The 27,832-nt window shown below is 40.8% G+C and overlaps 1 protein-coding gene across 1 annotated transcript in view; it reads left to right on the forward strand.

Annotated features, from left to right (window-relative positions):
• Nucleotides 1-12,751: 12,751 nt before the first annotated feature.
• Nucleotides 12,752-27,832, forward strand: part of LOC117366148 (all-trans-retinol dehydrogenase [NAD(+)] ADH4-like) — a 35,159-nt gene continuing 20,078 nt past the window's right edge. The window contains exons 1-3 of the mRNA XM_033957308.1: nt 12,752-12,862; nt 23,431-23,532; nt 26,676-26,817. Coding sequence (XP_033813199.1) covers nt 12,845-12,862; nt 23,431-23,532; nt 26,676-26,817 — 262 coding nt within the window. The 5' untranslated portion in view covers nt 12,752-12,844. The remainder of the gene's footprint in view (nt 12,863-23,430; nt 23,533-26,675; nt 26,818-27,832) is intronic.

The following is a 27,832-nucleotide window of genomic DNA, read 5'->3' on the forward strand; positions in this document are numbered from 1 at the left end:
ATTATCTCTGGGGTTAGTGAAAATATCTGTATTCATCATTATTGTGCACATTTGGCACCCCCCGCAGCTAGTATGTCCTCTTCAGTGTGCTCAAACTTAGCAGAAAGAATAGAAGGTCAAATAATTTCTTTAAGATTACGCTTCCTACGATACGCTATACGTAAGTGGAAATCTTGAAATACTCCAGAAATTTTAAGGATATCCCAATGTTTTCTCAGTGAACGGACGGTCTGATGACAGTTATTTGAATAGGTTAAGACACAGGTTATCACTCGTTCCTCAGGTTGCAAAAGTTTATGATTTCTTGGGGTCAACAAATGTTCACGATGATTAAAAAGAGCCCTTTTATATGCAGTATTAACAATTCTTAGGGGATATCCACGGTGTAAGAATTTTTTCTTCAATGACTTTGCTTGCTGCTTAAATTCTAATGTAGAAGAGCAGATTCTCCTAATTCTCAAAAATTGAGAGTATGGTAAACTTTTCTTTAGTGCAGGAGGATGAGCGCTTGAGAAAAGGAAGGCAGAGTTGCAATCTATAGGTTTAAAATATACTTCAGTATGAAAACTACCATCTTTTATTGTAATCTGAACATCTAAAAATGAAATTAACTTATTACTGTATGTGTGAGTGAATTTCACTTTCGGATGGCATAAGTTGATAAATCCTAAGAATTGCACCAGATCCTCTTCACCTCCGTTCCAAATTATGAATATATCATCTATATATCTTGTCCATATTTTGATCTTATCAAAAAATTTTGAAGGATATATCCATAAGCGTTCAAACTTATCCATAAATAAATTAGCCACTGAAGGGGCCTTAGTGATCCCCATGGCTATACCTGATTTTTGTTGAAACAAGAAATCCTCAAACATAAAGAAACTCTCAGTAAGAACCGTATTTGCTAATTAAACTAAAAATTCCATAGGTACTTTAGGGCATACTCTTTTGTCTAAGGTTTCTTTAATAACATCGATTGCCTCATTGTGTGGAATTATTGTATATAAAGAACATACATCAATCATTATGGATTGCGGGTCCGGGTCGATGTTATCTAGCTTTCTAAGAAATTCAGTAGTATCTTGAATATAAGCAGCTGTTTGTTTTACAAATATTTGCAGAAATTTATCAATGTATATTGAAGAGGCTTCTAGAAGGGCACCACGATTAGAGACTATAGGCCTTCCCTGTGGTGAAGATAACAATTTGTGAATTTTAGGTAACAAATAAAAAATCGGAATTTTAGGATGCAAAACGTTTAAAAATCTAAATTCCCTTTTCGTAAGAAATCCCATATCTAGAGTCTGTTTTGTCATTTTATTAATTTTTAACTGTAGATGTTCTGTAGGATTCATAGTCAGTATATCATAGTCTTCACTATGTAATTGTTTATAGGCTTCTTTCAGATAAATTTCTTTACTAAGAAGGACAATTTTGCCACCTTTGTCCGCCCTTCTTATCACAAGATCTTGATCATTAGTTAAGGTTTTTATAGCTAAATGTTCCTTTCTACTCAAATTGTAATATTGTCTAGAATTAGCAGAACGTTTATAATTTTTATCGATATCTGCCATAACTAATTTATGAAAGGTATCCAATACTGGGTCTGTAGGACCTGGTGGAATCCAAGTTGATTTAGGGATTACAGTAGATTCATCTTTATCTGTTTTCTCAGGGTCCAACTTAGAGAAAAATGACTTAATTTTTAATACACGGAAAAATTTCTCAACATCTACTTTCATCTGGAACACATCGGTAGGAGTCATTGGCACAAATGAAAGGCCTTTAGATAATACTATCAATTCATCATCAGTCAAAATATGTTTAGATAAATTCACTATCGGGGTTACATCTGGTCTAGTAGTATTCAGCTTAGAAATCTTTGTCTGCTATGGATATTTTTGACCCTCTGTGAATGGGTTTGTGGTCTTTGTGGTCTTTGATTATGATTTTGGTATTGATTTTGATAATAATTAGGATTTTGAAATTGATTCTGGCTCCGGTTCCCACCTCTCCGCCATCTTCCTCTGCATTGTTGCCATGGTCCAGAACCTGAGAAATCATCAATTCGTGCTGAAATTAGAAGATTCTGAAGTATGATTGAAAGTAACTTTCTTCTCAGTAGAGGAATGTTCAGGTCCTTTTGATCTTAACCAAGGATATACTCTTTGCTGGAGATAATCCTGTTCATCTCTTTTGTATTTTTTAAGTTTTTCTTTTTGTATCTATTTTTTCATACTATCTTGATGTTGTTTAAATTCCGAATCATTAGAATTTTCTCTCAAAGTTTTTAATTTCTCTTCAATTTCTAGCTTAATAGCTGACATAGCCTTCTTAGTTCGATCAATAATTAGTACCATTAGATCTAATGAGCATTTATTCAGAATTTATAAGATTGGACTTTTAAATCACATTATTTAAGCTTCACTTAAGAAAAAGTTTCAAAAAAATTAAGTCCAAGTTGTTTGGCCTATGACTGGAGTATGGAGCTATAACATTACACTGACCGTTCAGTCCATGATAGGACTACGCATATGCTCCGAATCTGAGGCCTGAATAGGATTATGCTGCTTAGGTAGTGTATTCCCCATATTAAGTGGTATATGTTTTATATATGCTTATACAAGAGCTGCCATGGAGCAGCTGGCCCTGGGCTTTAGTTCCCCTCTTTTTAGACTTGGCACATTATTGTATTGAGCCCCCTGTTTCTTCAGGAACTTCTCCCCACCTGACTACCTGAAGTATAAATGCCTCCACTACCCTTTCAGTTCTGGGCTGGGGCTGGGAACCATCCACCCTTGTTTTAATGGTCTATGATTCCCCTCCCACAAGTCCCCACTATCAGGGAGGTGTAATTTCAGGTCACTGAATCCACTCCGGGCTTTATTTTTCCTTTTAGGGTTAGTTAGCATTACCCATCCCCCACTCACTATTCTTCACTTGCGTACAGGGATTCTGGTTTAATTTCTGCTACTAGCCAATCCTCACATTCATACATCAAACTCTCATTCATTATACAGTCCCACATAAGGACAGAAATGTTCCTTTTAAGTACTTTAGACCATTGTTACAGAATAAACCTTCATTCTCTTCCCCCACGCAGTACCTTCCTCCCTCATGTTGCATTCAGACATATAGGCTACAGCTTCAGGGCTGCAATAAATTTCATTTCCCTCAGAGATATCTCCATCTACCTCCATAAGAGATTCCTCACTCTCTGAAGCATTTGGCAAGACCTGCTCCTGGAGCTTTTCCCTTCCAATTGGCCTTTGCTTGGAAAGCATAGTTTTGCTGGTATGGAAGTGCTGTGGGACAGGGAGTTTCTTAGCAGAAGGCAGTAAGACAGAGTTCCTAGCCTTCAATTCCCTGTTCTGTGAGGAGCGTCCTTCCCTCCAGGTTCCTGATTGCTTGTGGGTATTCTCAGTTGGCTTTGATTTATTCGGCTGTGTAACTTTCACTCCTGCTCTAGCCAGGTTCTGCCTGTCAGTTCCACCCCTTTCCTTAACCCTTACTGTGTCAGATTTTCTGACCAGAGGTTTAACTGAAGAATTAACAGATGATTTATAAAAGGGATTATAGTGACATGGAACAGGTATTTTTTTCTTCTCTGCCACCCCTTCTCTGTTCTGCCCTGCCTGTCTGATCATAGCACTGGGAACAGGATTAATGGGCAGCTTCCTTGGCTTAGGAATAGGCTCATTTTCTTTAGTGGCAGGGTTTAAAGCAGGTTTTGAACCCATGACAGGGGCTTCCCTGTCACAATATTCACTGGGGAAATCCTGAAAACCCAACTGGAATGCGGCCCTCAAGGAGGGATTTTGACTCCCCTGCCTTAGAGCAATCTCCATTGACAACTACCCTCTGTCATCTTCCACTTAACAGGTTCCTGACCCAGCCCGTCACTTTAGGGTAGGGCCAATCCTGAGGGAACTCAGTTTATTTATTAGACATCTGTGTGGAACACTATCAAAGGCTTTACTAAAATCTAAATACACCACACAATACACCACACCTAGGGCACTCCCTCTACTCAATACTCTGGTCACCCAGTCAAAGAAATTGATCAGATTTGTCTGACAAAACCTACGTCTAGTAAACCCATGTTGCCTCTGGTCCTGGATGCCAGAAACTTCACCATTCTCTGTTTTAAAAGCGTTTCCATTAATATGCTTACCACAGAAGTCAGACTTACTGGCCTATAATTCCCTACTTCCACTTTTGTGGAGAGGGATCACATCTGCCCTTCTCTAGTTCTCTGGTACCATTCCTGACTCTAGAGAAGCATTGCCAAGGACAGTCAGGGGAGCCACCAGAACTTCCCTAAGTTCCTTCAGCACCCTTGGATATATACCATCTGGCCCCATCAATTTGTCTACCTTTAATTTAGCTAGCTCCTCATGAACACAACCCTCTGAAAATCAGTCAGAGTCTGCCACTCCTCCATCCCTATTTGTGTTTGTCTTCTGTGGTCCCGCTTCCGGATCTTCAGCCATGAGCACAGAACAGAAATATCTGTTAAGCAATTCAGCCTTTCTTTATCAGCTTCTACATATTCCTCCCCTTCACTTTTGAGTCTCAGAATGCCACTTTTGCACTTCTTCCTATCACTGGTTTATCTACAAAATGTCTTGTCTCCCCGTTTTACCATGTCAGCTATTCTTTCTTCCATTTGTTAATTTGCTTTCTTGATTACTGATGACATCCCTGATGATGCAGCAGACGAAGCCCTGCCACAATCAGCCTGTTCACAATGCTGCCTCATCTAGGCCGGCCACCGAGACATTGCTGCAGCTTTGGGAGGACCAGAGGTATGTCAGGTCTCACAATGGGAGGGTCAGTGGGGTGCTACTGCACAGGGGGATGGGAGGGAAGGATGGAAAGCTACTGCACACGGTTGTGGAAGGGAGGGATGGAAAGCTGCTATACAAGGAGCGGAAGAAAGAAGCTGCACAAGGAGGGAGAGAGGAGAAACGAAGAATTGTTGGGATGGAGAAGAGGAAGGGAGAGATGAAACGAAGAGATAGAAAGGGGTGAGAGGATAGAGACATACATTGGAAAAGAGAGAGAAAAATATTGGACATAGGGTGGAGGGCAGGGAGAAATGGTGCATGGGGAGAAAGAAAGAAATGTTGCACATGATAATGGAGGGGAGAAAAGGAAAGATGCTGCGTGAAGGGGAATATAGAGGTTTGACCTGGGGTACAAGGCAGGGAGAGAGAAACAGAGATGGCAGACAGTGGGAAAGAAACAAATGGTGGATATGGCAGTGGATTTGAAATGTGTACCCTGCCAGAGCTAGTGTTAAACAGCATGAGCTAATAGAGAGAGGAAAAGTCTTTTTTTGTTTGTTTATTTTGTTTACACCACAGCGCTGGCATGGGGTTGGAGGGGGCAAAGGGGGTGGGGTGGGTGGAAAGGCTACAAAATAAACCTGCCATGATGTTTGGAAAAAAAAAAAAAAGCCCGGTTGGGTGGGAAAAGTGAATTGAATCAAATAATCAATTCAATAGGCCAAATTGAATCGAATCAATTTTTTTCCCTGAATCAGGCAGCACTAGTAATCACTGACTCCCTCTCATCCCCAAAGATGTAGCAGCGATAGTACATATCAAGCTTTATAACAACTTTGGATATGATGACCATTCCTATTAGAGCCGAAAGCTGGTCATAGAAGTAGGCTAGTGGTCAGAGAAGGGGACCCAGGACCATATCCCACTATAACTGGTACACTTCTGGTAGAAAGTGTGAGCCCTCCAAAAACCACTACTTACCTGCTGTGCCTACATATAAGTGACACAATATCCCCATCCTGTCCCTTTGAGTTCTGTCCCATTTCTGCAAGCTCTGCCTTAACCACACAAGCCTCGAACAATTATGATTATAAATTGTTTGAGGCTTATGCAGATGAGGACAGAACTCAAAGGGATGGGTCAGGGATAGAGAGATCCTGCTGGGAAGGGGAAAATTTGTCCCCGTGTCATTCTCTACACAGGCTTGAGTGCTACTGCAGTGGTGCACAGTGGGGTACAGTTGATTTTTTTCTGTTTCTGGAAGGACTCACAATATAATATAAGTGGGTCATGGTGAAAGTTGTACCTGAGACCTTTTATGTGAAGTTATTGCAGTGCCCCCTAGGCTGGCCCACTGCTCTGCTAGTCTACTAAAAATGCTGACACCCCAGACATCCCAATGACGTTTTTGTGTGATTTTCTATAGGACTTTTTTTTTTTTTTCGAAATTAGTATCTAAAGAGAGATGCACTGAGCAAAAAAAATATCTAGAAAATGGTTCAAAAATTGCTCTATTCGTCACTCAATTTTTGGATGTTTTTTCACAAGACATCCCAAATTGGACTTAGACATATTGACAATACTGCTCCACACGTAATATGTGTATTTCCAAAATAAACATTTACACCACCTCTATGGCTAGAGTAAGTGCCCACACCTAATCACATATAGGAAAGGAGAGACAGGGGAGATATGATTCAGACGTTCAAATACTTAAAGGGTATTAACGTAGAACAAAATCTTTTCCAGAGAAAGGAAAATGGTAAAACCAGAGGACATAATTTGAGGTTGAGTGGTGGTAGATTCAAAGGCAATGTTAGAAATTCTACTTTACGGAGAGGGTAGTGGATGCCTGGAATGCGCTCCCGAGAGAGGTGGTGGAGAGTAAAACTGTGACTGAGTTCAAAGAAGCGTGGGATGAACACAGAAGATTTAGAATCAGAAAATAATATTAAAGATTGAACTAGGCCAGCACTGGGCAGACTTGCACGGTCTGTGTCGGTGTATGGCCGTTTGGTGAAGGATGGGCAGGGGAGGGCTTCAATGGCTGGGAGGGTGTAGATGGGCTGGAGTAAGTCTTAACAGAGATTTCGGCAGTTGGAACCCAAGCACAGTACCGGGTAAAGCTTTGGATTCTCGCCCAGAAATAGCTAAGAAGAAAAAAAAAATAAAATAATAATTTAAATTGAATCAGGTTGGGCAGACTGGATGGACCATTCGGGTCTTTATCTGCCGTCATCTACTATGTTACTATGTTACTATGTTTAGTACTTAGTTAAGCTAGTGTTCTATAAAGGAAGGTAGGCACCTACGTTCTTTATAAAACTCTCTTTTATTTGGAATAGCCATTCAGACTAGTTGGCATTACAGCTTGACTGTGTCTGTCAGGGTTATATTGGGATACGAGTGGGAAGAGCTTCCTAATGGTAGAGCCTTGAAAACTTGTCTCCCCCTGTCCAACACAGCCCTCAAGGGGCAAGAAGTATGATGTGACAGTCTGCCTAACCCCCCTCCCCCAAACACATCACTGGTTCTGTCCATCCAGTACTCCAGAGGATATACAAATATGCAAAAAAAGTACAGTACATGTACATATTTTCCAGTTTCCAAAAGGAGCTGTACGGAAATATCTCAAGAAATCTGAAAATTTCCAAAATAAGCCAATGTCCTTTAACTTGAATGATAATTGGCTTTTAACATGAAAAGTCAAAGAAACCTTTAGCTGATGTTGCCAGAGGCTCTGTTCCATGTGACAAAAATGATGAAAAAAACAAGATATAAACTATAAAGCTTTCATTTTCAGCATGATAGGGAAATCAGTCACATGTTCTGTAGATTAAACTCGTGGTTGCATGTAGACTGAATATGACTTCTTGCTTTCTTTGAGGAGGTTTCTTGTCTATTTATTTTTTTCATTAGAAAGATTACGCAGTTGCTGAGCACTGTGCTATCTGTAATTAACTCATGGGATAGAAGAGTTAGAATATTACAATGAGGGTGAATAGGCCTACAAGTTCTGCCTGAATGAACTCAATAAAAAGATTATCAAAGGCAAACACAACAGCAGTATTCCACTGTCAAGGATAAGTACATACGGGATACTTCTGAATTAGCAACCACACTTTACACGGATGTGTAAATCACTGAAAGGATAATTTTGTAACAGATCCCCAAAGCTGTGCAGTAAGCATATGCCTAGGTTATATCAATTTTCAAAGGAAAAGTAGGCACTTTCCCTTCAAAAATTTCTCCACATTTATACCGCTATTTTACTATGCATGCTTACTTTTGAAAATCCAAACGTAAGCATAGAAGTCAAACCCCATCCTAACTCTGCCCCCTGCGGGTAAAAGTATGCAGGGTGTTCCCAGGCCTACATTTCTGGCACCTATCTGTGACATGAATCACGCCTATACAGGCAGGTGCTTTACGGCACCAGACGCCACTTCTGGCATTAGCCACGCCCATAATTGCATTAAGCACTGTAAAACCCCTACATCTGAATGATTCCGGCACCTTTTATTTAGGCGCAGGTAGGTGCTTTATTTTGACCATTTTTTGCCATTTTAAATGACGATTCTCAATTAACAAGTGCCAGTAGCTATGTTTCAATGCCGTTTATAGAATATCCCCCTTTGTGTTAATTGGAGTGGGTATTCCCCTGAGTCTGTTCTCTTCTACGATGTAATATTGGATAGCTCTCTTATACTATATTTTCTAGAGGACATGAACTGAGGTTGCAGTGGTAGACTTAGAAGTACCATCAGCAAATGTAATCCTCAAGTGAAAAGGGTCCAAAAAGTGGGCATGTGACTTATCTATACCATAAGATAGAGGCATATCAAATGCATAATCCTGCAAAATTTCAGCCTCAGGTTCAGGCTAATTATGTCTTTTAAAATATATGAAATTCTTATCAATAAGAAAAGTAATTAACCCCAGAAATCACATACCCCTAGGTACTTTTAATCTGGAACGCTCAAAGATCTTGTTTCTCGCGAAATACACAAAGATTAAAACTCTCTTTCCATTCTTTTAAGGGAATTAGATCTAAAGGAAAACTGATGAATTCATACATGTTTAAATTAACTGAGGTTTGGAATTCAATCCCTTCTATGGTAAGAGACATGAATTTCCTTCAATTATTTCGTAAAGCACTAAAAACCTTTTTTATTTTCTAAGCATTTAGCAACTCGCTCTGTTTAAATTTCTTTTTATTATTACTTGTATATTTAGGTTTATCAGATTTTTTTTTGTTCTAACTTTTGTTTTATTATTACTGGTTCGCCTTATGTTTGTTAACTGAGTCAAGCTTCATTTTTTTGAAGATGACCCGGTCTATAAATTTAAGGTTTAGTTTACTTTTAGTTTTTAGGCTGTAGAACATGGAAAATATCAAAGATCAGAAAAAAAAAAAAAAAAAAAAAAAGCACAATCCCTATAGTACACAAAACTTGCCCCTCCAAACTTTTACAGCCTTTATCTCTGTTATTTGTAATCCCCCCTTTTGGTATCTTTTTGGTCAGTGGGTCACAAATACTTTTTCATGGAGACGGTGGTGAGTACATAGAATGCCCTCCTTATGGAGGCGGCAGGCACAAAAACAGTGATGGAATAAAAAAATGTGGGGGATAAACTACTACCACTAGTACTACTGTGTTTCCCCGAAAATAAGCCCTAGCATGATTTTCGGGGTATGTCTTAATATAAGCCCTACCCCATAAGTAAACCCTAGTCCCGGGATTCGCCAGCAGCAACTCTTCAACCCACCCCCTGCTGCTGCCGCCGCTGCTCCCACCACACAGCCAAACCCCCGCTGAACCTCCATCCTTCCCTCCCATCCGAACCCCGCCTACCACGAGTGAGCCCTATATACCTTCATCCAAAGCAGCATCAGGCTGGCAGCACTTTAAACAGGCTGCTTCAGCCTTCTCAGCTGGGGAATTTACTCTGCCACGTTACTGGTGATGTCATCAGTAACACGGCAGAGGGAATTTCTCAGCAGACAAGGCCAAAGCAATCTGTTTAGAGTGCTGCCGGCCCAACGCTGCTTTAGATGAAGGTATGCAAGCCTCGCTCATGGTTGACGGGGTTTGGATGGGAGGGAAGGATGGAGGGTCAGTGGGGGTTCAGCGGCAGGGGCGGGGGTGCTCAAGGGTTCTTCTACACAAGGGATGGGAGAGAGGGAAGGATAGAAACTGGGCATAGGTTCTGCTGCACGAGGGAAGGGAGGGAGGGAAGGAAGGATAGAAGCTGGGCAAGGTTCTGCTGCACAGGAGCTTGGGAGGGAGGGGAGGAAAGATGCTGCACATGTGGGGGAGAGAAAGGAAAGAGGAAGAATTGGGGTGAAGGAGAAGAAGGGAGAGATGATCATGTACATACCCCAAAAATAAGACCTAGTGCGTTTTTTGGGCCCAAAATTGATATGACACTGTCTTATTTTTGGGGAAACACAGTACCATCTCTGTGGTATTAATGTACCGAAGGTGAGTCTTTTTCAAATGAAGGAACACTCCAGAAGGAGAGGGCATAGGATGATGTCAAGAGGTGATAGGCTCAGGAGTAATCTAAGGAAATACTTTTTCACAGAAAGGGTGGTAGATGCATGGAATAGTCTCTCAGTAAAGGTGGTGTTGACAAATACTGTATCTGAATTCAAGGAAGCATAGGCCAGGCATTTAGAATCTCTTGGGGAGAGGAGGAGATAGTGGATCCTGTGGAGATGGTAAGGCAGGGGTGTCCAATGTCGGTCCTCGAGGGCCGAAATCCAGTCGGGTTTTCAGGATTTCCCCAATGAATATGCATTGAAAGCAGTGCATGCACACAGATCTCATGCATATTCATTGGGGAAATCCTGAAAACCCGACTGGATTGCGGCCCTCGAGGACCGACATTGGACACCCCTGTGGTAAGGGGAAAGAGGAGATGGTATACATGGATGGAGGGAAGGGAAAGAGGAGAGGGAGGAGATGGTGCACATGGATGGAGGGAAAGGGCAAGATGAGAGGGAGCATGATCTAATGCCACTTTTTACCTCAGTTTGGTAAAAGGTCCACCTTGTGTGTTAAGTGTAAAACACTCTTTAGTGAATTTACGCCTCAGTGTTGACAGTTAATCTATTGCCTTCACGCTCTGTATCTTGAAAAGTGCATTTACTACTACTACTCTATAAAAAGGTTATTTCTGTGCTTGAAAGCTTTTAAAGGCAAGTTTCATAAATATAAAAGGTCGCCAAATACAGTACATCTTTAACTAGCAGTTGTTCTCAGAATAGCTCTGGAGGACATTAAGCAACATTTAGTACATAATACCATAAGCATATTCTTGTTCTCATGGATGTTAATGATTAAATGGATGCACATAAAAATTGCCTAACAACAGATGTTATAGCACATTGGCTAGGTAGGGTAATAGCAGGAGCACAGAATGTGGAAAAAAGACTTGTATCCCAATTGTTTATATTTTAAAGCTTAAATTATTTATCCATCCCAGAGAAACATAGGCCTAAATAGAGGCACAACAGTATATGATTTACTGTGCAAGAATGGTCAAATTAGATTTTTCGCTCTTTCAAAAAGTACAAAGACCAGGGGACACTCAATGAAATTACATGGAAATACTTTTAAAACAAACTGGAGGAAAAATTATTCCCTTCTACTAAGCAGCTAAATGCTCCGATGTTCTGACATTTATACAATTCCTACGCGTGTTGGAGCATATAGCACCCCGGGCCGCAGTAGAAACCTCTACCGTGGCTTAGTAAAAGAGGGCCATTATTTCATTCAAAGAATAGTTGAGCCCTGGAATTCGCCAGATGATGTAGTAACAGCAGTTAGCGTAGCTGGGTATAAAAAAAGGTTTGGACAAGTTCCTGAAGGAAAAGTCCATAGGGTCTTATTTTAAAAAGAGAAAAACGTATAAAAATGTTATAAAGTGACATTTTAACGTTTTTCTTGCTAAAACATCCAAATCGCTATTTCCAAAACACATATTTTAAACATTTTTCTAGGCTGTTTGTATATGATTTACTGCACCAAACTGTTTAGGCTTTTTTTTTTTAAATTGCGTCAGAGCTTTTATCACTGCGGCTGGCAATAATAAACCCTAACACGGCTTCATAAAATGGGGGTAAATTAATTATCTGGAAAAATAAAATTGCAACTGTTTTTTAATGTAACATCAGCATCTGAGTTGGCAACTTAAGTTTAAATATAATTCCTCCAGCTATTTTTAGGGATAGCTGGACAAGGTGTTTTTTTTAATGTCTTCCAACCTTCATCTTGGTTCAACTACTGTGTGAAGTAACCTCACTGCTTAGTTTCCTCAGGGACTGTGCCACTTCATTCCTATACTGTATGTTCTTAACAACATCACACAACAGCCTTCACAATGATTTCATGATGCTTTTTTAGAAACCTCAGCCGGTGCTTACTTCTTCTTAAACCGAATACCTGTGAAATAGTGAGCTATATTGTACAAGTTTGCTCTCTTTATTTATTTGCATTTATGGTTATGTTTGAGTGAACTTTAGATTTTCATTCACGTGCTTTGGATTAGATATAAGCAGCTGCATAATTTTATACCAGCCCCTTCCTGGGTGTAAAACAGGCTTTACATGCAGAAAACACTTCATAAAATTACCCCCATAAAATATTAACCTATCTACAGCCTATTCCACTCTTAACAGCACAAAACAGGCAGGTTACCAAGTGCTTTTCCGTTAGAAGGAAACTCTGGCTTTTTTGACAGTTCTGAGGGTCATGGACTCATTCATCAGAGAATCGGTGTGGTGAAGTGTATGCCAGATACTGTTTTCTCTTCATATCTCACTCATGTTCCTAGGTTCTGTGAATTGAGCTGTCAGATGGGGTAATAGTTGCTAAGAGCTCTCAGATACAGGGGCCAGGGCTGGGGGGAGAGGCAAGCTGTAAACTCTCTGGCATATTTAACTCAGAGCAGGAACCTCTCCAACTTCTTCTGCGCTCAGCGGGGTGGTGTGGCTGACAGCTTCTCCCAAAACCTTCGGCACTGAGACTCCGTGAGGAAAGAAAATGAGCACTGCTGGCAAAGTAAGGAGTCTCTCGGCACTAACCGTTGTTTTTCTGCTTTGCACAGAAAATTCATAGTGGCTGGACAGAACTATTTAGACAGACAGATGGGGGTATTCCATTCTGGGATCCAAAATGACACCCAGATGAAATGAAAAAGTACAAGAAGTGATATCTTCAATATAGAAAGTTGAACAGCTATTTAATCAAGTTAACATTAACTTTCCCTAGAGCAAGGGCATAGCAATGTACAGTATTTCATAGACCTGCATATTTACAACAGGAATGCCTTTTTATCTGGTTTTTATGTTCTTTGGAGAAAAATGGTTTGCCTTGTATAAAGGCTACTATGCATGAATCACTTATTGTAAACGACTTAATGGCACTGAGATTATCATAGCATAACATAATTCTTTATTTATATACCGCGCATATGCCTTTCGGTTCACGGCGGCGCACAAAAGAATACAAGGAGAAATTATTAACAATGAACTTGGTTAAGGAACGGCTGATATGGAGACTGTTATTTCTATCTTCCAACGGTTCATTTGTCAGTCAACTTAATGGTATGTTCTTTTGTTTGCACTCGTGAGCTGCTGATGCTAAGCCTTCAGGGCAGACTCAATTATTAGACAAGACTAGGCAATCGCCTAGGGTGGCAGCTGCTAAGGAGCAGCAAGGAGTAGCAGCCATCAAATTAAAAACAAAAGCTCCTGACATCCGCACTAACTCATGTACAAAGCAAAGTTTAATATTTAAAAGCGTGATGTCCAACTATGTATTTTTTTTTTCCAACATCGTTGTGGGAGGGGTGGTGTTGGAATTATCGAAATCTCGGTGGGGGGAAGAGAGTCAAACTGAAAAAGATTCATTCAGAGTACCCCAATACCCGTGCATCAGCCCTGTAATCATTTCACAAATGCACCAGTGTCAGCCTGCAAGTCTGTGGTGTTGGAGAGATTTACCAGTTAGGGCTCCTTTTACAAAGGTACGCTAGCTGCTACTGCCTTCTTTTAAGCAGGCGGTAATTTTTCGGTTAGCGCACGCTATTCTGGTGCGGGCACTAAAAACGCTAGCGCACTTTTGTAAAAGGAGCCCTTAGTTTTACAGAAAAGTTTTCCACTTACAGCACGGAATGATTTGAAAGCCCAATTCTTCAGATACTGTACATATTCAAAGTTTAAGTGGTTTGTGGTGTGGGTGTTAATCTTTCCACTGAAACAAGAGAGAAAAAACACACACAAGGAAGTTACAGAAAAGCCCAACACACAAGCGTGTTGCGCTAAATAGTCTCTCACAACGTTAACATATTTTATTTTCAGTTTATTTCGGCTTTTTTCTTCCAATTTTTAGGGCTCTTTTTATCAAGCTGCGCTAGCGGGGTTAATGCGCGCGACTTTTCAACACACGATAACCCCTGCACGTGGCCAAAACTACCGCCTGCTCAAGAGGAGGCGGTAGCGGCTAGTGCAAGCTATTACGCGCTTTAAGCCGCTAGCGCGGCTTGATAAAAGGAGCCCTTAGACTTTTTCCAATTTTTTTCACACATTTGTTTAAGGTGTACTAACAGAATTAGCATTCATTATACTAACTTAGGCATGCTAATGAAGCACCTGTACCTATCAAATACACATTCTAACAGTTTTCTTTCCTTTTCCTGCACTTCCTATGGTGAAGATGTGATTCTGAAAGTGCTCCTCCCATTTCCTTCAGCTCACACTTTAAAGGAGGAAAAACAATGCATTATAATATGGACTGTCTGTTTCATTGTGAGTCTGAGATGCCAGAGTTTTAAGGTAGAGAGTTTCACGGGGACATAAATCCCACCCATCCCTGTCCGTCCCCGCCATCCTCTCCGTCCCCACCCATCCCCGCAAGGAATTACCTCCATCCCCACCTGTCCCCATAAAAAGCAGCAATTACTTCTGACAGGATCATCAATTCCACAGTTTATTTTGTGTTTGCGCTGGTGTTTTCCTTGTGGAATCTCTTTGGTGGAACCCTTTTTTTGTTTTCTGTTCAGGTAATTAACTTATAAACCCCCCTCTTTTACTAAGGCTGACTTGTCCATTATATTATATGGACGAACCCTTCTTCCAAAACCTTCCATCCCTGTGGGAGTCCCATTGGCTAGAGGGGGGTCCCCATGGGAGTCCCGTGGGCTAGAGGGTGGTCCCTGTGGGAGTCCCGTGGGTTAGGGGGGATTCCTGCGGGACCCCCACAGGTCCCACAGAATTCCCACGATCCCCGTTCCTGTGCAGACCTCTATTTTAAGGCCTCTTCTATCAAACTGCTCCCAACGCTCATAGAGTTCCTATGAGTGTCGGGAGCAGCGCGGGCCATTCAGAGCGGCTCTATGCGCTAAAAACTGTTAGCGCAGTTTGATAGAAGAGGCTCTTAGGCCCTCTTTTACAGAGGTGCACTAAGCGTTATAATCAACGTGTGCACTAACTGCTAACGCATCCAGAGGATAACATTCACACGTTAGCGTTTAGCTTGTGTTTAGTGCGCGCTAATATGTAGCATGCACTAAAAAGCATAAAAGAGGAGGTTAGTCCCTGAAGAGTCATTTGTGGATAATATTCACATCTTTTGCAAATGTATGCATACATAGAGGTTCTTCATTTGCCTTTTAAGGTTATGCAAAAAAAATTGCATGGATCTCAATCGTCATAGGATCAATTTTCTTTTATAATTTTCAATTTTTAATTTAAACAGTCAATCATTTTTAATATGAAACAACACTTATCTTCATTGAGATTTTCATTCAGGGAGCGCCTCTACTGACATGTCCATGTTTCAATAGTTTTTCTTCAGGGTTGAGGCTCCCAATATCGTAAACTATAAGAGAGACAATTATTAACCTAAAATCTGTTTAGGAGCACAGAGGAAATATTTCTCTCATTCAATAGTAATAAAAACACTAACTCAAGACGATTTACTATTAAACTAAATAATTAAATAAACTAAATGCTTGCTATCATGCTCTTCTCAAAGATAGTTGCTTCGCTTCACAAATGTTCATTCTTTGACAACATCTGTCGTCAGTTCCAGTTTCATATAGTTGACAGCCAACTAAGGCAAGCAACCTGATTGGGTATCTTTCCTTCCAAACAGCCATATCATTTAAAGCAGGGGTGCCCACACTTTTTGGGCTTGCGAGCTACTTTTAAAATGACGAAGTCAAAATGATCTACCAACAATAAAAAAATTTTAAAACACAAAGCACACTGTATGCAGAGAAAATGTTAATTATGATTTATATTCTGGGGTTTTTTCAAAGAGGTCAAGGCAGATGACTCTATGCACTGTCACCTCAGTAACAACCATACAAAAATAGACAAATATACCCCCCTCCCTTTTTACTAAACCGCAATAGCAGTTTTTAGTGCAGGGAGCTGCGCTGAATGCCCCGCACAGCTCTCAACGGTCATAGGCTCCCTGCACTAAAAAACGCTATTGCGGTTTAGTAAAAGGGGGCCATAGTGCAAAATATAGACAGCAGATATAAATTCTCAAAACGGACCCATTTTGATCACTAAATTGAAAATAAAATCATTTTTCCTATCTTTGTTGTCTGGTGATTTCATGAATCTCTGGTTGCACTTTGTTCTTCTGACTGTGCATCCAATCTTTCTTCCCTTCTTTCAGCCTGTATGCTTCCTCTCCTCCAGACCTCATTCCTTCCCCCAACTTTTTCTTCCTCTCTCCCTGCCCTTTCATTCTCTCTGCCTCCCTTTCTTTTTTTTCTCTCTTCATGCCCCCTTTCTTTCTTTCTGTTTCCCTTCTTTCCTTCTGACTCCCTGCCTGCCCCCTTTCTTTCTTTCTCCCTGCCCTCCCCCAAGCCACTGCCAACGCCATCGAGGAACAGGCCCCAAAGCCACTGCCGCCCCAAGCTCTACCTGAAGAAGCGTTGGGCTGACCAGCATTCCTCTCCCCACCGTCAATTCTGTTGTTGGAGAGGAAGTTATGGGCAGGCCAGGCAGCAATTGGCTGGCCTGGAACTTCCTCAACGATGGCAGAATTGATGTCGGGGAGAGGAAGGATGATCGGCCTTGTAGACTGTGAAGGCAACGCAATTCTATCACGGAGCCCAGGATGGGCTCCGCGATCAACTCACTTTGCCTTCGCGATCGAGGTATTGGGCACCCCTGATTTAAAGTATTGTTTTTCTCCATAGTAACCGGAGTCACAAAGAAAGTCTAGATTAGAAAAAAGGGGAATAGTTGTATATATTATATCAAAGACATCCAGTCTATTTCTTCATTGAGTCCTTCGGGAGCCAACGCATTCAAATAGAAAATCCATTTCTGTTCCTTCACGTTCAGAGCTTTTTTATAATTACCTCTCTCCTGCCCTACTTGTACAGTGTCAATAACTTGCCATCTAATATCTTGTAGCGTATGGCCCATTTTCTTCCAGTGTCTGTATCCGTATTCACTCTTGATTTGTGTTCAGTGAGGCACACTTTAATTGATCTAAAGGCGTATCCCACATATATCTTCTCAATGGACACTTAATAATATATACTACATTCATTGTAGTACAGGATGTATTAAACTTAGAATATATACACTCGTTGGTTTGAGGATGGGCCCATACTTCACCTGTCATGGCAAGAGGAAACCATTGGCATTGGCCACAGGTATCATGGCTACCTCTCTGATTTTGATAATATGGAGTATTCAAAATTTCTCCAATATTTTGATCTCTCTGAAAAGCAAATATTGGTTGTTCCTGCATACCATCCAATAATTACATAACATGCCAATGGTTCAAGACAATTTGTTTGATCTTCATAGAGAGGGGAGAAAATTTCTGCACATATATTAATCTCTGTTCTGTAGATTGCCTTATAGATTTCAATAAAAGATCACAATGAGCATATTTGCCTCTCAGATAAGCTGATTTAATAACATTCTTGGGATATCCCCTTTGCTTGAAACTCTGCCACAAGATCTTAGCTTGAATTTTATATTCAGCTAGAGATAAGCAAAGTCTACGAATTCTTAGAAACTGACCAATTGGCAAACTAGCTCTAAGACAATATGTGTGAAAACTTTGGAAATACAGGAAACTTGCACAATCTGTAGTTTTTTGAAATAAAGAAGTTTGTTTTGGAGATATATGTATCCCAAAAATTCAGCAGTAAATTATAAACAAGAGTCAAGAGTGTTAAGCCATTCTATAAATAACAAAAGTTTTTCTGTAGTAGATGACCAAATAAATAAAACGTCAACCAAAAACTTTTTCCAAAGCTTAACATGTTGAAACTGGAAATGGGTGTAAATATAATGTTCCTCTATATCAGCTACATATATAGTAGCCAATGATGGTGCTAGGGAGGTCCCTATCGCAATGCCATGAACCTGTAAAAAATATTCATCTTCAAACAGAAAATAATTCTTTTTGAGCACTATGGTGGTAACCTCAAGTAAAAAAGAGTCAGTAATTCTTGGTATAATATTTTCACTTATAAAGATGTCCTCCAAAATTTTGGAGAAATAATTAGAAATATATGCAGTACAGAACAAACCACTACATACATTTTTATTGAAGTATGTTTTCCAGCTTATTGACTGGGTAATCTCTGCTTTCTTGTGAGGGTCTTCCATACTGACATTTACCCCCTCTTTTACTGATTAGCGTGTAACTGATTAGCGTGCACTAATAGAATTAGTGCACGCTAAACGCTAACACGTCCATAGACTAACATGCACGTGTTAGCGTTTAGTGTGCCCTAATCGGTTAGCGCACCTTAGTAAAAGAGGGCCTTAATCTCAATTCAGCTTCTTTCCCCCTGACATAAAGTAGCCTTGATTGTGCCACAAAAATGCAACTTCCTCTGGGCGGGGAAATCCCCTCATCACATTCCCAATGAGATCTAGAATCTACGCACTCTGCTCTGGTAAATTTCCTGCCACTGCTCAACTGCCTAGCTGAAATACCCTTCACTATAGGAATAAAAGGTTGCCATTGCCAGGATTATCCAACCTTGTTGATGTCATGGATTGATTGCTGAAGAAAAAAGAGGGTAATGGGATGATCATAAGGACTATCATATTTTCATTGTTCCAAAAGGTTGCTGGTTTCATAACTTCATTTTATTATCCAAAGAACTTTATCTTGCTGCACTTTAATTTTCTATAAAGGTCCATTAAACACCACATGTACTTAGGGAGATGAGCATATCATAAAGTTTAAGAACTCAGATCATAGGACTCCTATGACTAAATACCATTCCAGTTCCACATCCTGTGCTCTATTTTTTAAATCATATATGCTCACTCCTCCCACCCTACCTTATAAATAAAACATCAATTTCTTGCATAGGATTGTGGCAGCATTGCAACGGTAAGAGCGTGATTAAGTGCCAACATGGTGGCCTTTGTAACAGGTGTCACTGACCCTTGGCACAACGGAACTCTTATTTAGCAAATAATTAAATCCTCCATCATATGCAACCAAAAATGAATGACAAAGCAGATTAATCCAGTTACAGTTGCAGAACTGAACTTGGAAGGTCTGTAAAGAACATGTGTTGTTCACCAGGAAACACCTAAACGTCCTCTAAGCAAGATGAGTACTGTACAATCAAAGCATCCTGTAAACCAGGGGTTCTCGACCATTTCCGACGTGCCACATTTCGGTCCTGCGTCAGGGAACCGACAAACAGAAGCAGTTAAACTGGAGGTGAAAGCTCACTGAAATTTATATGCGATTTTTACTTATGCCTTCCAAAACCGATTTCTTCGTAGTGCACTACGTGCAATCGTGGCATGTGTACTTTCTTTTTATGAAGGTTGCATGTAAATTTACAAGCACAAGCTTACACCCTGCAAGAAACAAGTACGACTTTGAGCATCGTAAAAATTATTTTGTGCGTTTTTTAAAAAACTTATTTTATAAGGGAAAGCCACACATAATTTCCCTTGTAAAAGGTTTATTTTAGGTGTCTATCAGCTGCATGAACTTATTCAACCTGTCATAAAATTAACCCCTCCCCCTTTTACTAAACCACGATAGTGGTTATTAGCGCAGGGAGCCGCGCTGAATGCTCCGCGCTGCTCCCAACGACCATAGGGACTCTATGAGCGTTGGGAGCAGCACAAAGCATTCAGCGCAGCTCCCTGCACTAATAACTGCTATTGCAGTTTAGTAAAAAAAAGGAGTGGGGGGTCACTGCATAAAGTCAGGCCCTGCTTTGGAATGCCTGGCATCACTTCTATGGCTATGTTTTATCCAGATGGGGCAATTCTATGAAATATGCATTAACATTTACGTGGACATAAATGCCCATACAGTATGTAAAATACTAGCATATATATACATGGGAAATTAGCTTGTGACCATTAATGGGGGCAATAGGAAAGGCAGCCATTTTACAGTCATGTTAAATGTGGCCTCAACTCGTGGGAAAATCCCAAGCAACTGATACCATAGGTCACTTTTTAGGGCAGTTTATAAAAAGGCCACTTTATGTTTTAGGTACTGATTTATTCTGAAACATTTTTTTTTTTTTTTAATGTTCAAAAAGTTTTATTGTGCTATTGTTATCCTGTGTTCTTTTGAACACCCATATTGTTGGCTTTATATTCTTCTCATATATAAAATCAATAAAACATATTTTTAAAAATGTACATCCCTCATCAGTCAGCATGATTTTCTCACTTGCATTTGTAGACATAGAGAATACTATTGAGTGAACATGGAGCCCTACATCTGTACTCTGGCTTCTTCACTAGATGGCTGTTTACTGCATTGTTTAAGTTAGGCTGTAGTCATTAAGAAAATATTTGCCATTGTGTCCAAATAAAAGAGAAGGTAAACATTTTTTAAGTAATGAATTCAAAATTTCTGTCCGATAAGACTTCCTTGTCCACTTTATTACCAGTTATTTCCTCAAAGATCCCTCATCCCAGTACCCGCCTCAGAGTCCTCTCTATGCTCAGGTACAGTACTCCAGTGACCTCTGGTGGCCATGAAAAGCAGCTGCCTTCCAAGCTTCTGTCATTGCTTTGAAATCATGAACAAATACTTGGCTTCATTCCCAGGGGTTAGTGATGACACTCTGCTGTTTTATATTTGGGGAGGACTAAAGTTTACGAGATTTAAGAATCAGGTAAAAGTGAAGGACACAGAAATGCAATAAGCTACATGTCAGTTTGCTTGTACAGTTGTGGAAATATTGAGCAATTATTTGTTATTTCTGAGAAGCAGGTGTATAGTTAACTTTGTTACATTATATGGGTCACGTTAACTAGCATAGTTTTAACACTTAATGAGGCCATTTACACTTGCATCAGAGTTCAAAGGGACTTACAAGTTTAGTGGCTGAAGTCCTCTATCTGTGCATTTTCAGAGGCACCCACCATAACAGTGCCAGGGCAGAGTTTGGGTGGAATGAAAGAAGAAAACCTAGCCAGACATATAGTGGCAATATTATTCCATCATCATCCAGCTGATCAATTTATTTGACTGGGTGACCAGAGAATTGGATAGAGGATGTGCGTTAGATGTGGTGTATTTAGATTTTAGCAAAGCCTTTGACAGTGTTCCACCCAGATGTCTAATAAATAAACTGAAAGCCCGCAGGATGGGTCCCAAAGTGACGGGCTGGGTCAAGAACTGGTTGAGTGCAAGGCGACAGAGGGTAGTGATCAATGGAGATCGCTCTGAGGAAAGGGATGTTACTAATGGTGTGCCTCAAGGTTCTATTCTTGGGCCTGTTCTTTTTAACATTTTTATAAACGATATTGCTGAAGGGTTGTCGGGAAGATTTGCCTCTTTGCGGATGATACCAAAATCTGCAATAGAGTAGACACACCTATGGTGTGAATAACATGAGGAAAGACCTGGCAAAGCTTGAAGAATGGTCTGAAATTTGGCAGCTAAAATTTAATGCTAAGAAATGCAAGGTCATGCATTTGGGCTGCAAAAGCCTGAGGGAATGGTACAGTGAAGAACTTATGTGCATGACAGAAGAGTGGGACTTGGGTGATGATCTTAAGGTGGCCAAACAGATTGAAAAGGTGACGGCGAAAGCTAGAAGGATGCTAGGTTGTATAAGAAGGGGTATGACCAATAGGAAAAAGGAGGTATTGATACCCCTGTATAAGACTTTGGTGAGACTTCATTTAGAATATTGTGTACAATTCTAGAAGCCGTACCTTGAAAAAGATAGAAACAGAATGGAGTCGGTGCAGAGGAAGGCTACTAAAATGGTATGTGGTCTTCATCATAAGGCGTATGGGAACAGACTTAAAGATCTCAATCTGTATACTTTGGAAGAAAGGCGGAAGAGGGGAGATATGATAGAGATGTTTAAATACCTATGTAATGTAAATGCGTATGAGTCGAGTCTCTTATTTGAAAGGAAATTCTTCAATGAGAGGGCATAGGATGAAGTTAAGAGGTGATAGATTCCAGAGTAATCTAAGGAAATAGTTTTTTACAGAAAGGTTGGTAGATGTATGGAACAATCTCCCGGAAGAGGTGGTGGAAACAGAGACTGTGTCTGAATTCAAAAGGGCCTGGGATAGGCACATAGGATCTCTTGGAGAGAGAAAGAGAAAATGGTTACTGCGGATGGGCAGACTAGATGGGCCATTTGGCCTTTATCTGCTATCATGTTTCTATGTTTCATATGGAGTTTCATAGTTTATTTAAGTTTTGATTAAACGCTTATCCAAAAGTACAAAGAGTTGTACAAAATATTTAAAAATAACTTGGAGACGAACATTTTTAAATTATTAGACATACATGAACTAATTATTAGACATACACGAACTAAACAAACATACTTATGACTTGAAAACAATGGGAAAAGAGGGAAGAACTACAATTTTATAGAAAGAATACAGCCCAGTTTTAGAAAGAATGTGTTAATGGGAATTGAGATATCCAGGTTAGGACACGCACAATATCCCATGGGGCTCATAATTTAAAAATAAAATTCAAAAATTGGCCTAAATCGGTACTTGAATGATCAAAAAGCAAGATAATCCAAGTACTGATAATCAATGCTGGTTTTAGATATATCTAAAACCAAATTAGGCCTTTACTCTGCCTCTAAACACCTAGGGCAAAAAGAGGCATTTTTAGAGGAGGGGAAAGGGCGGGTGGTGGGCCGACCTAGACTTAATCGTACAGCAAGTATAACCAAAAACTAGCAGGTTGTCTAGTCAGAACTTATATATTTTGACTTAGACCAAGTCAAAACAGGTATAAGTTCCAAATAGGGGCCGCTGAGCTGATTGCGGCTGCCGTAATCAGCTTAGTAGTCCCGGCAACCTGCCCACCTCCCACTGCAACAATCGCGGCAGGAGAGATGGCTCATCTCCCCTGCCACGATTGCCCCTAGCATGCCTGTGTTTTATGTGCATGAAAGTATGTAGTAATGTTTCTTACAGCTGCATTTTGGAGCCACTTCAAAGAATGCAAAAGATAGTTTGTATTCCACAAATTCCTTTGAAGACAACTTTCTAAAACTTTATTCTTGCCTAAACAACAAGCTCTTTTCTGTTTTGAGTCACTTTGGATTACTTCTGTCATAAATGCCAAACATCTGATGCACATTTTCTTCCTAGGTTATTAAATGCAAGGCAGCCATTGCCTGGGAAGCAGGAAAGCCGTTTTCTATTGAGGAAGTGGAGGTTGCTCCCCCTAAGGAACATGAAGTCCGCATCCATGTAGGTATCAACTATTAATTCCAGGAGAGTAATGTTTTTCATAATATTTAGGAGTCAAACAAAAAAAAACTGCACATATTTTATGTCTTTCCAATCTATATATATAAAATCGGAGGTATGTATGTGTGTATGTGTGTGTGTATGTGCCGCGATCACGCAAAAACGGCTTGACCGATTTGAACGAAACTTGGTATGCAGATCCCTCACTACCTGGGATGAAATGTTCTGGGGGTCTCGCGGCCCACCTGCACACGTGGGCGGAGCTACAAACATAAATTCAGATTTCACCCATTCATGTCAATGGAAAAAATGTAAAAAGCTGCCATTCTCACAGTAATTCAACGATTTGAACGAAACTTGGTATGCAGATCCCTCACTACCTGGGGTGATATGTTCTGGGGGTCTCGCGGCCCACCTGCACACGTGGGCGGAGCTACGAACATAAAATCAGATTTCACCCATTCATGTCAATGGAAAAAATGTAAAAAGCTGCCATTCTCACAGTAATTCAAAAACGGCTTGACCGATTTGAACTAAACTTGGTATGCAGATCCCTCACTACCTGGGGTGATATGTTCTGGGGGTCTCGCGGCCCACCTGCACACGTGGGCGGAGCTAAACACATAAATTCAGATTTCACCCATTCATGTCAATGGAAAAAATGTAAAAAGCTGCCATTCTCACAGTAATTCAAAAACGGCTTGACCGATTTGAACTAAACTTGGTATGCAGATCCCTCACTACCTGGGGTGATATGTTCTGGGGGTCTCGCGGCCCACCTGCACACGTGGGCGGAGCTAAACACATAAATTCAGATTTCACCCATTCATGTCAATGGAAAAAATGTAAAAAGCTGCCATTCTCACAGTAATTCAAAAACGGCTTGACCGATTTGAACTAAACTTGGTATGCAGATCCCTCACTACCTGGGGTGATATGTTCTGGGGGTCTCGCGGCCCACCTGCACACGTGGGCAGAGCTACAAACAGTATATCAGATTTCACCCATTCATGTCAATGGAAAAAATGTAAAAAGCTGCCATTCTCACTGTAATTCAATAACGGCTTGACCGATTTGCACGAAACTTGGTATGCAGATCCCTCACTACCTGGGGTGATATGTTCTGGGGGTCTCGCGTCCCACCTGCACACGTGGGCGGAGCTACAAACAGAAAATCAGATTTCACCCATTCATGTCAATGGAAAAAATGTAAAAAGCTGCCATTCTCACAGTAATTCAAAACCGGCTTGACCGATTTGAACGAAACTTGGTATGCAGATCCCTCACTACCTGGGGTGATATGTTCTGGGGGTCTCGCGGCCCACCTGCACACGTGGGCGGAGCTAAAAACAGTATATCAGATTTCACCCATTCATGTCAATGGAAAAAATGTAAACAGCTGCCTTTCTCCCTGTAATTCAAAAACGGCTTGACCGATTTGAACGAAACTTGGTATGCAGATCCCTGACTACCTGGGGTGATATGTTCTGGGGATCTCGCGTCCCACCTGCACGCGTGGGCGGAGCTACAAACAGAAAATCAGATTTCACCCATTCATGTCAATGGAAAAAATGTAAAAAGCTGCCATTCTCACAGTAATTCAAAAACGGCTTGACCGATTTGAACGAAACTTGGTATGCAGATCCCTCACTACCTGGGGTGATATGTTCTGGGGGTCTCGCGGCCCACCTGCACACGTGGGCGGAGCTACAAACAGAAAATCAGATTTCACCCATTCATGTCAATGGAAAAAATGTAAACAGCTGCCTTTCTCCCTGTAATTCAAAAACGGCTTGACCGATTTGAACGAAACTTGGTATGCAGATCCCTCACTACCTGGGGTGATATGTTCTGGGGGTCTCGCGGCCCACCTGCACACGTGGGCGGAGCTACAAACAGAAAATCAGATTTCACCCATTCATGTCAATGGAAAAAATGTAAAAAGCTGCCATTCTCACAGTAATTCAAAAACGGCTTGACCGATTTGAACGAAACTTGGTATGCAGATCCCTCACTACCTGGGGTGATATGTTCTGGGGGTCTCGCGGCCCACCTGCACACGTGGGCGGAGCTACAAACAGAAAATCAGATTTCACCCATTCATGTCAATGGAAAAAATGTAAACAGCTGTCTTTCTCCCTGTAATTCAAAAACGGCTTGACCGATTTGAACGAAACTTGGTATGCAGATCCCTCACTACCTGGGGTGATATGTTCTGGGGGTCTCGCGGCCCACCTGCACACGTGGGCGGAGCTACAAACAGAAAATCAGATTTCACCCATTCATGTCAATGGAAAAAATGTAAAAAGCTGCCATTCTCACAGTAATTCAAAAACGGCTTGACTGATTTGAACGAAACTTGGTATGCAGATCCCTCACTACCTGGGGTGATATGTTCTTGGGGTCTCGCGGCCCACAACTCTATGTTGATTGCTCAAGGGTGGATTCACCCAATAATTTATATGTTCTTGCTCCAGGAGGTGAAACTAAAAATGTTGTTTATAATCACGTTTTGCATTAGTTGTATTGTATTCATTTTGTCAAATATTTCACATTATAATTTGAATATTGTACTTTTTATTTAGCTGTAAAAAAATAATTTCATTCACCACTATAAAGTATCTTTATTTGAATCCATTTACAGTGTTATTGCTATAATTAAATACCCGTGCATCGCCGGGCCATCAGCTAGTGCTTTATATGTAGCAAAAAAAATTAAAAATACCAGTACTTATTTGCAAGTCCATCCTTAAGGAGCAAAGTGACCACTGAATAGTGCTGTCCGATTTGGCCAATGTGCACAAGAGTTGTGCCTACCACACAGCTCTTCTGGACATGCATCAGGCACATTCCTCCCCCTTTAACTTCCAACTTTCAACACTAACAATTTGCATATAATTTACATGTTGTTTCTGTTGAGCTTTTTTTTTTTTTTGGGTGCTTGAGTTGGTGTTTTCCTCTGCTGTTCCCTACAGTGCCAGAGTTCCAAGCATCTGGAGATGTGAATAACCCATGATAACAAACAAATGCATGTCATTTATTAATGCTTATCATCCCTGCTTTTAAATGACTTTTTTTTTCATTACAAAAAATTTGAAATATGGCCAAAATGCCTTTAACAGAATGTTATCGTTGTCTTCCAGATTATTGCAACTGGGGTGTGCCGTACCGATGCCCATGCAGTTAGCACCCATTTTAAGGAGGGCCTGTTTCCAGTCATTTTGGGGCATGAAGGTGCTGGAATTGTGGAGAGCGTTGGACCGGGAGTAACTAAAGTTAAACAAGGTGCTAATCTACCAGCAGAACCTTTAGCTACATTGTGAAGTGACTGACCAGAAAGGTTCATCCTCTGAAGAAGTTTTTCCACTCCAAATCTACCAATCTGTGGGTGCTCTCTGCCTGGTGTTTGAGCAGTTAATCAACCAATGAGGAATCTGAGGAGCAAATCCACTGAAAATGAAATTTATTGCTGCCGGTGAAAAAAATACATTCACTATTAAGGGCATTTTCAAACCACTAACCCCATTCTTCTATTAAACTGCGCTAGCAGTTTTTAGCGCAGAGAGCCGCGCTGAATGGTCCGCGCTGCTCCCGATATTCATAGAAACTCTATTATCATCAGGAGCAGTCCGGGCCATTCAGCGCGGCTCACCGCGCTATAAACTGCTAGAGCAGTTTAATAGAAGAGGGCCTAAGATGTCCAAAAAACCCAGCATAAATCAGTACTTGGACATTCTAATTGTCAGAATGTTCAAGTGCTGATTTTTAAAACTGTCTTTCTGGACATCCTATCTGCTGTGTGTTCAAAGCTAATGGGGGGGGGGGGGGGGACACGTGTTGAGGCGTGCTCTGGGTGAGCTTTGAGCATGCTTAGATTTGGGCATCTTATAGTAATAATTGAACCTTTCCCAAGACGTCCTGGATGGAACTTAGATGTTCTGATCTAGACCTGTTTTAAAAGCATCTAAGTGCAAAAAAGGTACCCAAACTAACCAGATGACCACTGGAGAGATTGTTATGACAACTCCCCCCGCCCCCCAATTTGGTCTCTAACCCCCCTCCTATCCCACAAAGATCTGATTGAAATAGACTGAAACCTACCTTTTTTATATAGCCTTCAATCCATAACCCCACTGCCCACTGATCACCACCCTAGCCAGAAGATTAACCGTCCCCACTAACTGTGTCTCCCACCCTGGCATCCTGTTTGTTTGTCTTGTCTGATTAGATTCTAAGCTCTTTCGAGCAGGGTCTTTCTCCGTCATGATTCTATATAGCACTGCATACGTCTGGTAGCGCT

This window comes from Geotrypetes seraphini, chromosome 1 (assembly GCF_902459505.1).
Source record: "Geotrypetes seraphini chromosome 1, aGeoSer1.1, whole genome shotgun sequence".
Taxonomy (NCBI): domain Eukaryota; kingdom Metazoa; phylum Chordata; class Amphibia; order Gymnophiona; family Dermophiidae; genus Geotrypetes; species Geotrypetes seraphini.